The sequence below is a fragment of the Mus caroli genome, unplaced genomic scaffold (assembly GCF_978045245.1).
Source record: "Mus caroli unplaced genomic scaffold, Mus_caroli_1 scaffold_2, whole genome shotgun sequence".
Classification (NCBI taxonomy): domain Eukaryota; kingdom Metazoa; phylum Chordata; class Mammalia; order Rodentia; family Muridae; genus Mus; species Mus caroli.
Window position 1 is genome coordinate 47,070,008 of NW_028227257.1, and position 12,739 is coordinate 47,082,746.

Sequence of the window (12,739 nt, forward strand, 5' to 3'; positions counted from 1 at the left end):
CTTATGCTTAAGGAAGCCACGCGACTGGGGGGGCGGGATGAAGTGTAGCCAATCAAAGAGTTCAGAGAGACGGAAGTCGCCAGGCTTCCGGAAGCCGACCGGAGGTCGGGAACGGAAAGCGGAAGCGGCGTGCAGCACGTGGGGGCGGTGCCGGCGGAGGCGCAGGTCCCTCCTGGTAGTGCTGGGCTCCTAGCGGCTGGAGCAAGAACGGAGGTTGAAATCTGCCTGGCTTCCATGGAGGCATCAGCAGCGGAGCAGCCGAGCTCACCGCCCCGGCATCTCGGGGACCACTGCATCCATGACGGCGACTTCGTGGTGCTGAAGCGAGAAGATGTGTTCAAAGCAGTGCAAGTCCAGCGGAGAAAGTGAGTCTGGTTGCTGGCCTTGGGCAGCGCGCACCACCACCTGGATAATCACTCCCTCCTGTGCCCCATTCTTGACTCTTTGAATCCCCCGCTCCCCAGCCCTTATTGCTGCCACTCAGGTCTTCCTATCACTGAGGCCTTCCCACTGGGATCCTGCCTCATCCTTAGCTTACGGGATCCCCTTTGCACTGTTCTCATCCTACAGTACTCGCCTCTACCTTTCATTCCCCAACTTTCTATTCTACCTTCTGCGCCAAATTCTCTTCCCAAGAATTCCATTCTTGATACTCCCACCCAGGAGGGTGCTTTCCCGAGGATTCTTGGGGGGGCAGGGGGAGAGCCTCGCTATTCTTACAGAACGTATCCAACCTTTCACATTCGTATTATATCTGACTCTCTTCCCAGCTCCCCACTTTCTTCTTAAATCCAACTTCCTCAGTAAGAGAAAAAGGGAGATAAGAAAGATCCCTTACACATAGTATGGCTTGCAGGTAGACAGTCTTATTCTCTGGACCCCAGTGGGAAAAATCTGTCTACTGTAAGAAAAGAGAACTTACTACAAGGTACATGGCCAGCTGAAGCCCAATAGACATACCGGTGCTTGCTGATGGCCTGCTGAAGCAAACACTTTCCTGCCTCCCAAGTGGTGGGATTACAGGTCTCCTTCACCACACTCAGCTTGCTTCATGTTCTGATACAACCATTTGAATGTCCTTTTTATAATGTGTTTTGTTAGATGATCCTTTTTTGTTACCAAGGAGACATACCGTATCTTTAGTTCTAAAAAGTACTCTTTTTGTTAATTAGTTTGTTTGATGGGCTACACAGAGAAATCCAGTCTCAAAAGAAAATCAACAAAAAACCAACCTAGTATTGTTTTAAATTGTGTGTGTGTGTGTGTGTTTGTTCGTGGGCTTGAGTATGTGAATTCCTGTGCCCTCATCGGCCAAATGCTTTGTATTTCCTGGAGTTGGAGTTAAAGCCAATTGGGAACCACACAACTTGGGTGCTGGGAACCAAAGTCAGATCCTGTGGAAGAGCAATAAGTGCTCTCGAGTGCTGGGTCATTTCTCCAACTCCCTAAAAAGTCAGCTGTAAGCTCTTTTTACTATCCCTGTTCTTAGGAAGCCACAATCCTAATTTTTTTGTTTTATTTAGAAAATGACCCACTGAACCCAGCTGCATCCCAAGCCAGACTCCATATCACCAGTGATCATGGCTCTCTGCCACTCTTATTCCTTCCCAGGAAATAGGCAGCTTCATTATTTATCAGATCACCTCCCACACTGTCAGTTTGGGTACTTGCCCCCCCCCCGCCCCCACCACACACACACACATACACACACACACACACACACACACACACACACCTTTGCACATAAAATAGGCTGGCAGAGGCGTAAAGTGTTTCATTAACACCAACATGATTCAAGGATGAGGATAAGGGGTACAAAATAGATGTTAGTTACTGGAAATCCAGCAAAGAGTAAGAATTAGGAGTCAGGAGCACCTCCAGAGGACATGTGGTTCAAGTGGCATTTGATGAATGAGGGGAGATGACTCAAAGGGTAAAGCTCTTAACCACATAAGTATGAGGTGCAATGGCACATATCTGTAATCCCAGCGTTCTTACAGCAAGATGGAGGCACACACAGGAGACTCTAGAAGTTTGAGACCACTTGCCTGACATATATAACAGTGAACAAGAGAGATCTTGCCGGGCTGGAGAGATGGCTCAGTGGTTAAGAGCACTGATTGCTCTTCCGAAGGTCCTGAGTTCAAGTCCCAGCAACCACATGGTGGCTCACGACCATCCATAATGAGATCTGACACCCTCTACTGGTGTGTCTGAAGACAGCTACAGTGTACTTAGATATAATAACAAATCTTTGGACAAGAGCAAGCAGGGCTGGAGTGAGCGGGATCGCAGCAAGCAAAGGTCCTAAATTCAATTCCCAGCAACCACATGATGGTTCACAGCTATCTGTACAGCTACAGCTTACTCATACACATTAAATAAATAAATAAATAAATAAATAAATAAATAAGATAGACAGACATAGACACACCTTGTCTCAAAGAAAGATGGAAGGCAGGAACCAGTATCTGAGTTGATCTTTTGACTTCCATATGCATGCTGTGGTACCCAAACATGCATATATGTACATAACACATGCGCATGCCCACACGGAGGATGAGAGTAGTTACAGTTTTTTAAGGATATGACATACAAAGATATGGCGGGATAGAGAACTGAAAAAGGAAAGATGAAAAGAGTGAAGCAGAGCACAAGCAGAGTTCACCAGGTCAGGACAGGCTCCGAATTCAGAATTCTGTGCATGTGAGCTGGGCTCTGAAGCTTCCTTAGGTACAAAGCTTTTCTTTACGTCAGTCATGCCATGTATATAGAAAGTATCTGCAGACCTGTATGAATCCTGCAGCTTTAACTCCTCACACAAACATGTATACAGTTGACATTGTGTGTTATGTTTTTAACTGGATACACATCAGTTCACCTCAGAATTGGAACCCACAACAGACCAAAGTAATGACTGCAGCAGTGTCCAGTTTGGTGAACCAATGTGTGCACACACAAGCACACGCACACGCACGTACACACACACACACATCACCCAGCAGCAACTGTTTACTCCTTTTTAATCTTGTTAGATAGGAGACCCTCAAGAATCTTCCAGGCTTTTTTTTCTCCAGACATGTGACTGTTTGCTTGCCCCCTGAGACTGGTGAGTGTCATCTTCCCTCCTAGAGGAAATATTTCAAATTGGAGGGAGTGTTGTAATTCAGAGGAGCATCCTACAACACTGTAGCTAAGGCCAATGTGGCCTGGAACTTGGCATCTTTCCACCTCTGCCTCCTGCATGTTGGGAGAAATGCGTACCACCACACCAGGTAACTGACTCTTGACCAGTGTGTTTCTCTGGGCCTCAGATGTCTGTCCTTGGCGTCTGAGGGTTGCTGTGAGAATGAAGGGGTACACATTGCTGGCATCCAGTTGTTACACAGCAGGTGCTAGCTTGCTTTCCGTGAAAGGAAAGGGGTTCTGTCATGTGCTTGTCTTTGAAGTTGCTCTAAGAGACAGATCTCTGATAGGAAGGCTAATGCGTGACCCTTGGCAGTACTTCATTAGTTCTACATCCATTTCCAATGTGTAGATTGCCAATAATGTTTATTCTGATACAGGCTTTTTGGATTTTTACTTTTCTAATAGAGTAGCCAATGAGACAGAGACCAGGGAGTTTTAAAAATTGTTGTCATCTCAAGTGATTTTGTTGGGGATTTTCTAGTGCAAGTTGCATGGGGCATCACAATACACACGTATGGCCTGGGGATCTTGTCAGTCATTCCTGTGTTGGGATCTGCAGAATCTGTGAATGTAAGCATCCTGGGTGACGATTCAGAGTGCAGTGAGACTGTGTCTCACAAAAGGCATGTCGTTTTCTTCTAAAAGTCAGTGTTTTCCTGCCTTCTTTATAAATGTTTCTGTCTGTCCCCAACCTGCTTCTCTCTAGTTCATTTGTCAGTTTGTCCTCACAGAAGTAATGCTGTTAACCGTTTATCATGTAAACTCTTGGATTAAACTAGGATTAGCACACTTTTCATAGCAGAAGTGCAAAAGAAATCCGTTAACTGGTTGCCTTTTCTTCCTCAGAAAAGTAACTTTTGAAAAACAGTGGTTCTACCTGGATAACGCCATCGGCCATAGTTACGGCTCAACATTTGACGTGAGCGGTGAAGGCAGTCTTCAGCTCAGGAAGAAGCTGGAAGAGCCCATGTCAGGTACACCGCTGGGATGAGCTGGGTGCTCAGCAGACTTCCATTTAATCTGGACACTTTCCAGGAAACTTAGCTAAAGTAAGGGCTGGTCCTATGAAGCTAAGCCAGACGTGAGGAGCTGATGGGCTGGGCATGGGTAGGAACTCAGGACAAGAAGATTGCAGTGCAGGCACGTAGGTGGTGTGCTCGCCCAGTACACTTGAGGCCCGGGTCCATATGCAGCACTCCATAAGCTGGACAAGTCACTGAAGTGCTCAAGAGATGATGTTGGGGAATCAAAATTCAAGTTAATTAGGTAGCAACTTTGAGGGCAGCCAGTGCTATGTAAGACCTTATCTCAAAAAGGATCTTTCAGGATGCTAGAGAATTAGCCCAACAGTAAAAGTACTTGTTGTTCTTTGAGAATATCCAGGTTCAGTTCTGAACACCCACATGGTGGCTCACAACCATCTGTTATTTCAGTTCCAGGGATCTGATGCCCTTCCTGAGTTCAGGCACCAGGTATGCATCTGGTAGCCATACATGCATACAGGCAAAACACTCAAACACATAAAAATAAATATTCAAAAAATGTTTTTTCTTTTTGAGAAAGGGTCTTTACATTAGCCCTGAGCTTCCAGTGTATACCATGCAGGCCTTGAACTCACAGAGATCCTACTGATGGGGTTAAAGGTCTGTGAAGTCAGGGCAAGCAGGATGGCTCAGTGAATATAGGTACTTGTCTGACAACCCGAGTTCAGTGATCCCTGAGACATGGTGGATGGCAACTGTTTCCTCTGACCTTACATACACCGTGCCGTGTGTGTGTGTGTGTGTGTGTGTGTGTGTGTGTGTGTGTGTGTGTGTGTGTGAGCCTTTACACATACACAAATACATGTAAAATTAACTAATTAAAATGTAATCTTTAATAATAATTTTATATCAAAAATTATCATAGAGCAATTTCTTTCCTTAGAGACCAAAGAAGCAGGCACTGATAATCGAAATATAGTTGATGATGGAAAGTCCCAGAAACTTACTCAAGATGATATAAAAGCTCTGAAAGACAAGGGCATTAAAGGAGAGGTAAAAACGGATTCTTTCTCTTTGTTTGTATGTAACAAATTTGTCTATAATGTCGATTTTGAGGTAAAAATGGAATGTCAGTTAAAATGTGTGTGCAGTTGAATACATTTGGATGTTGTGTCTTAGTGCAAGAATAATAGACTGAGTGGCTGCACTCAAAGTACTCGTGGAAGAGAAGTTATCAGCTCGGGTTGTTTGATTTTGGCTGATCTTCCTCTCTAGTCTCCCTTTCTTGGCAATCTCTCTTCCTTTAGCTTGACTTAAAGGAAGTTTGTGAACAGGGCCCTGGATTTCATGCCCAGCACCAGGGGGACAAAAGTCTAAATGGAGTTGTGATGTCTTTGTTCCAAATCCTGAGTAGAGTGTAGAAATGCAGAGCTGATGCACGCGGACTCCGTGAACGACGGCCTGGAGATGAGGCCTTTGGCTGAGTGCAGGGCTAAGAAGGTGAAGCTTCAGGCAATGTGCTTGCTCCTTTCTTCCAGGAAATAGTTCAGCAGCTAATTGAAAATAGTACAACATTCCGTGACAAGACAGAATTTGCCCAAGATAAATATATTAAAAAGAAGAAGAAAAAGTAAGTCACATTGCTTGAAATGGTTGAAAATAAGTACATATTTTCTATTCACTAAGTAATTATTACTAAAAATGAGATGTTTTAAATCTTTTTAATTCATATTGCTATTCTGCTCTTAATTCCCGTAGATATGAAGCCATCGTTACTATCTTGAAGCCATCTACCCGTATTCTTTCAATTATGTATTATGCCAGAGAGCCTGGAAAAATTAAGTACGCTTTGTTTCCTTTCAAAGTATAATTGGGGGAAATATGTCTTTAAGCGAGTCATGATTTTAAGTAAAATGAAACGCTTGCTCACCTGCATAAAGTGCCCTCCTTCCTCATAAATTGTAAGTCCTTTTACTGTCACCTCAAGTAAACAATAATCGTATCAACATAATTCTTACAGAACAACTGGAAAAGCTGTTATTAAATGTCAGGATTTACTTAGCTAAAAGTGAGCCAATCTTCCTTTTTTTTTTTTTTTTTAGCCACATGAGATATGATACACTAGCCCAGATGTTGACGTTGGGAAATATCCGTGCTGGCAATAAAATGATTGTCATGGAAACGTGCTCGGGCTTGGTGCTAGGTGCCATGATGGAACGAATGGGAGGTAAGATGATGTTTTCAAATTCAGTAAACTACCTCGATGCGAGAAGAGAAGTCCAAGAATTGGAAGTTAGAGAACCAGACTGAGTTGCTTTAAGAACAGGGGGGTGATCTCAATAGGCCTCCATGGCTCCTGTCCCAGAATCTTTCTGTGTGCTCCATTTCTCCCCACTGAGGCTATGTTGGTGCCCTGTGATGTTGACCTTTCCTGCTTTGATGTCTGTGGGGATGACTCTGGAACTGCAGTTGGCTAATGAGTTTAGTAAAACAGCTCGTATTTACTGTGTTGTCAGGACCTGAGGAGCTGAGAAGCAGGGAGACTTCTCAGGAGAAACTCTCTTTTTATTTTGAGACAGGGTTTCTCTGTGTAGCCCTGGCTGTGTAGACCAGGCTGGCCTCGAACTCAGAAATCCGCCTGCCACTGCCTCCCAAGTGCTGGGATTAAAGGCGTGCGCCACCACGCCTGTCCAGAGAAATTCTCTCTTGGAATTCACAAGCTGACCTGTCTGATTTCTCTGATTCTGTAGAAAATAAGAGCTTGCATCCACCCTATCTGGGGATGAACAAGGAAAAAGCAAATAGGCCCAAATCATCTGACCTCTAAACAAGATCACGGGGTCTCTGGAAATATATTCTCTCTGTAGGGATTGGGATATCAGCGAGCTTGGGGACCACCCTCTCGCTATGGGCTTTGGTATTCTCCACCCTGTAGACATGGGAGAAGAACCGTGTGAGGACTTGGGCTTCGGAGTCTAGATTCCCCCACTGTACAGATGTTTGTTTGTTTGTCTCTTCAGGCTTTGGCTCCATTATTCAGCTGTATCCTGGAGATGGACCCGTTCGGGCGGCAACAGCTTGTTTTGGATTTCCCAAATCTTTCCTCAGCGGTCTTCACGAGTTCCCTCTCAACAAAGTAAACAGTCTCCTCAACGGGACATTTTCTGCTGAGATGCTGTCCTCCGAGCCTAAAGACAGCACTCCAGTTGAAGAAAGCAACGGTGAGCTTGAGGGGAAACAGACTGCTGAACAAGCGGATGAAGACAACATTGTGGATGCCGCAGAAAACAACGCAGGAGAACAGAGGCCAATGGAGATTGTTCCTGGGGACCCAGAGAATAAGGAGCCCAAAGAAAAAAGAAGCAAAAGAGATTATGTAAGCATGTCAGGAGTCATTATTCTTGTGATAGCTTCAGAGCCTCGGTGAGCTTTAAGTTGTAAGATTTGGGTTGACTTTAAAAGGTTAGGTCCCCAGGTCTAACTATCAGAAACACTTGGGGAAATGTATGTCTTTGTACATGGCTGTGTGACTTAGTCTTTGGGCTGGAGTGGCTGCTTCAACAGTGGGGGTTGCCATTTGAGAACAAGTTCCTTGTGTGTCCTCACTTTCCATATAGACCAGCCCCTCCTGTTGTCTACTGAACACCACTGCTCCTCTCTTAGAGATCAGGACATTTTTGTAAATCTGGCTCAGTGCCATCAGTACATTGGTTTCTTGCTGTTCTTAAAGATTCAGGAAAAGCAAAGGAGACAAGAAGAACAGAGGAAAAGACATCTGGAGGCTGCTGCTCTGCTGGGAGAAAGAAATGCAGATGGGTATGTTGATCCAGGATGCAGGGCACTTCACGGTGCTGCCACGGTCTGCTCTGAATGTAGCACACTTTCCACTGTCTGCCTTGATTCTTGTGGGAAATGAGATGGAGATTTTCTCTTGGTTGTTTTGGGGTTTTGGTTGGGGAGGGGGTTGTTTGGTTTTAAAAAAGGTTGGATCTGGGCAGGAAAGATGGTTCAGCATTTAAGAGCATTCACTGCTCTTTCAAAGGACCAGTGTTATGCTCTCAGCATTCTGCCCAGTGACTCATAACTACCTGTAACTCCAGTTTCGAGGAGATCCAACACCATGGTCTCCTTGGAAACCTGCACACTCATACACATACCTACATGCAGGCATATACAGTCATAACTTTTAAAGAATAGTTAGTACCTCAAAGCTTTTATTTTAAGGCTAGTAAAAATAAGTACTTGCTTGGTTGATTGGTTGGTTGTTTGCTTTTAAAGAAAGTCCAAGTCTGGCAGGGAGAGGAGTCAAAGAAATCTCCACCTTCAGTAATGACTATCAGATAGGACTGTAGAGGTTGGGGGGGGGGGGGTCCATTAAAATGGCTATAACACTGGATAATACAGAGCTAATGAAAGATTCTATCAGAGGCTAGAGAGGTAACTAAGTGGTTAAAAAAAAAGAATGCTTGGTGCTTCTACAGAGAACTGGTGTTTACCCAGATCACAGCTCACAATTGTCTATAACTCTAGTTTCAGGGGACCTAACACTCTTGGCCTCTGCAGGCAGGCACACACACACACACACAATAATACATCTTTAAAGAAAAAGAATACCTGTCAGTGGGAGGTGGATTTGGGGATATAGTGTTAGATTTAATTCCTTATGATCTAAAAGAAAAAATACAAGAATATCCAATATATATTTGTCAGGTAGCACAAACACTTATAACCCTGTTTCTTAGAAATAAATAGCTCATGATTTCATTCTGCTTTGAATTTCTAGAATGTTGTGTAGTGCCCTGTACTTGTATGGCTCACACTGGCCTAGTACTCCCTGTGTAGATCCAGCCAACCTGGAACTCAAGGCAGTCCTCCTGTCTGGGCCTGAGTATTAGGATTTTAGCTATGTACAATCATTCCTAAATTACATGATTTAAAATGTGCTCATTTTAAATACATCTAAAGCCCATGCTCCTCTTGGAGGGCATAGAATAATATTCTCTGTTTTCCTTGCAGTTTGATTGTGGCCAGTCGTTTCCACCCCACGCCCCTGCTGCTGTCTTTGCTGGACTTTGTAGCCCCGTCAAGGCCGTTTGTGGTCTACTGTCAGTATAAAGAGGTAATGCTGAGACGAAGTGGACAGAATTCCTACATCTAAATTTCGATCTTTGTACTGTAGCTTGAAATATATCTAACAGGACTCTGGCTTTGCCCTTAGCCTTTGTTGGAATGCTACACAAAACTTCGGGAGAGGGGAGGAGTCATTAACCTGAGGTTGTCTGAAACCTGGCTCAGAAATTACCAGGTAAGTGTTCTCACTGCCAGGCCCAAGAGTTGGTCTCTGGGATTGCTGGCTTCTTGGAGCAATGCTGTACGTTGTTTAAATAGAGTCACGGCTTTACAGTGGCAGTGGTGGAAATGTCTGCTTGTCACTTAGAAAAATATCCTGGCTTCCTGGCTACCTGGCTTTCTGGCCTGCTTTTTATATCAGATACACATTCTGTAACTCTAGTCCAGAGGTATTTAAAATGCAAATACCTAATTATAGTACCCTCAAGGCCTTGCTATCTGTAGAGGTGGTAACTGCAAATGAAGTGACCCTGTCCTGTGCTGCCACGTACATAGACTGAGGTATATGCATGTTCATTCTCTTCTCATTTCCCCCCTCTCTGGCAGAGTTAGATATCAGAACCAGGATCTCAGGGATGCTGGGCAGGTATTCTGCCACTGAGCCATGTCCTCAGATCTATGCCAGTTTATTAGGGAAAGGGGGCCTTTTAAAAAGAAAGAGCGAGAGGAAACAGGATGAGCTAGGTGAGTGCTTGCAAAAGAGGAGAACAGCCTACAGCGATACTTGGAGAAATTCTCAGGCAGGCTGGTGAGAAGCCAGGAGTAAAGACTGCTCCACTGTCAGACCTCCTAGTCTACTCTTGTGCCTGGGCTCAGTTTGATTGCCCTCCATATGATCCCTGCAGCAGATCCTGAAGTCACAGCAGCTGGAGGGGCTTTGCTGCCTGAGTGCTTCACAACCAGTTCCTTCAGGAAGGGAGGCAGAGGGGGACACTTTTGGGTTACCTTGTGGCCCACCCTGCTGTTTGGAGTCTCTTCCTACCACAGAAGTCCAATGTAACACTGCCTTTTTATGTGGCGAAGGTGGCAAGTGAGAAGAGCCCTTGCTGAGATTAACAGATAGCAGGGAAGTAGCCAGCCAGTGTTGCTTCTCCATACACCCCAAACCCTGTTGTTGGCCCGGAAGCTTCCTAAAATCAGAAGGAAGACCTCCTAGTCTACTCTTGTGCCTGGGCTCAGTTTGATTGCCCTCCATATGATCCCTGCAGCAGATCCTGAAGTCACAGCAGCTGGAGGGGCTTTGCTGCCTGAGTGCTTCACAACCAGTTCCTTCAGGAAGGGAGGCAGAGGGGGACACTTTTGGGTTACCTTGTGGCCCACCCTGCTGTTTGGAGTCTCTTCCTACCACAGAAGTCCAATGTAACACTGCCTTTTTATGTGGCGAAGGTGGCAAGTGAGAAGAGCCCTTGCTGAGATTAACAGATAGCAGGGAAGTAGCCAGCCAGTGTTGCTTCTCCATACACCCCAAACCCTGTTGTTGGCCCGGAAGCTTCCTAAAATCAGAAGGAAGACCAGTGCATAGGCCAGAGTGCTGCAGAAACCATTCACACTCCCCTCCCACACAAACTAACATACAGTCTAAGAGAAACGGAGCCTCGTATGTTTGTTTAAAATAAATAAATCCCCTTGTTGTTACACTTCCTTCTGAACGTACTATCCTATGAAGAAGCAGTCTTCTTAAAACTTAGTCATTGTAAATCATCAAGCGATTTGTCATCTAAATTCTGATTTTTATTATATTGTTGACATGGTTTGTAAGAATGCAGAAATACATAAGTGTCGTTTTTTTTCTGTCTTGGATAGGTTCTGCCAGATCGAAGTCATCCCAAATTGTTGATGAGTGGCGGTGGAGGGTACCTTCTGTCGGGGTTCACTGTTGTCTCAGACAGCCTTCGAGCAGACCCCAGCTTCAAGTCCTGCACAGGCGCTTTAGACCCACACAAGGCTGAGGAGCCAGCAGCTAAAAAACAGAAATGCATGGAATCTGCCTCTTAACTCTTAGGAGATTAATGTTGGTTCCGAGGCATTCTGCAGCTGGTAATTACACTGTAAGTGTCATCGCTAAAATGTTTTCCTGTCCTAAGAGTGTGTGTACACCTGTTCCTGGGAAGAAGTAAGCCTTTCGTTGCAGAAGGATTAGTCAGGACTGCAACTCTGATGGACAGTAATGGATTGGTACAGCAGTCCTGTATCACAGCAGACTCAGTACTTAAAGGATTTGCAGATTCCTTGGGAATGTCAACACCTTGATAATGTTGATGTGTAAGTCTTTGTTTATATTTTAAGCAAAGATGATAATACAAACTAGCCACAACATGGTGAGCAGTGAAAGGAAATTTCCTCTCCTCCACTCTTCCTCCTAAGCAATATGGATGTGTGTGCCTGTGAGATTTACAGTACCAAAACGTCTACCCTGTGCCCTGCAATGGAAGAAGCTTTTTTTTAGATACTAGATTTTGTTATTTTAATAGTCAACGGCCTGAAGAAGATCCAGGTATTTCTTTTCTTGCCTCTCCCTTTTTGGTACATTGAAAGGGTGGTGGGTGCTCCTTTGCGGTGAAAGCGGCTCCTCTGTTCTGGGTGAAGTGATTGGAACTTCTGTGTACTATTAAACAATTGGGTTTTTCTCTCTCTCTAGACACAGACACACAGAAACCTGTATCAGTGTTGGTATATATACATACACATAGATGTATCTATATGTCAGCATGGACAGAATGTACTACCTGTGGTGGGACAGAGAAGGAATACACGTTTATTTGAACTGTGGTAAAGACTTGTGCAGGACAGAGCAGTTCTTGGTGTGTTGCTGTTACTCCTTGTCAAGTATGTTTCAAGTGCCTTCTGGGGATTTCTCACACTGGTCTGTACACGTCTGCTGGTGTGAGGTGGGTGTCCTTTATCTGCTCTGAAAGAAGTGTAATCAGATTCCTTAACCATCTCCATTGTAAGGAATAAAAATGTCTAGAGTAATTGAAGGCTCTTGTTCCCTTGAGAGTCTTGTCCTGTTCACTAGGACTTGTGCGGTGTTCTTGTCATCATAGAAGCCTGGCCAGCGTGGAGCATCTTGGAAGATAAAAATGCTTTCCTAATAGCTTGTGCTGTTCTGATAAAGGCTGCTGAACTTTGGTTTTTATTCCTTTTTCTCTAAACAATTGCTTTTAAAGAATAAAATTTTCCTACTCTGAGCCATAAGTTATTAATGATACAATGCTGCATTTATTACATTGAGCTGACGGTGACACGTCTGTGTGTGGTGAACACACTGGAATGTGACACATGAAGTCACATTTAAGGAGAAGGTAAGATTGGACAGATGAGACTCTCCAGTAGGGCTGGTCACTGTTAAAAATGATCTCAACTGGTGTCCAGGACTTGTTCCATTCTCTGAATCATTTAATCTGCCCTCCAAGGTTGGGGTCTAAGGTCTGAGCTAC

At 44.5% G+C, this 12,739-nt stretch overlaps 1 protein-coding gene across 3 annotated transcripts; it reads left to right on the plus strand.

The window, feature by feature from the left end:
* The first annotated feature begins 143 nt into the window (after positions 1 to 143).
* On the plus strand, positions 144 to 12,501 carry Trmt6 (tRNA methyltransferase 6 non-catalytic subunit). 3 transcript variants are annotated; one of them, XR_015046158.1, is made up of 12 exons: positions 144 to 365; positions 4,036 to 4,163; positions 5,116 to 5,225; positions 5,711 to 5,802; positions 5,931 to 6,014; positions 6,275 to 6,399; positions 7,193 to 7,548; positions 7,903 to 7,988; positions 9,189 to 9,291; positions 9,391 to 9,477; positions 11,106 to 11,796; positions 11,941 to 12,501. XR_015046158.1 is itself a non-coding variant. In XM_021150692.2 (11 exons), exons 1-11 carry the CDS (start codon positions 235 to 237, stop codon positions 11,295 to 11,297), a joined length of 1,494 nt encoding a protein of 497 aa, XP_021006351.1. In that variant the 5' UTR covers positions 144 to 234; the 3' UTR covers positions 11,298 to 12,501. The 3 variants fall into 3 exon arrangements, 2 of the variants coding, with proteins under 2 accessions (XP_021006351.1, XP_029330567.1); XM_021150692.2 differs by having other exon boundaries at positions 11,106 to 12,501; XM_029474707.2 differs by lacking the exons at positions 144 to 365; positions 4,036 to 4,163; positions 5,116 to 5,225; positions 5,711 to 5,802 and having other exon boundaries at positions 6,008 to 6,133; positions 11,106 to 12,501.
* Positions 12,502 to 12,739: the final 238 nt, after the last annotated feature.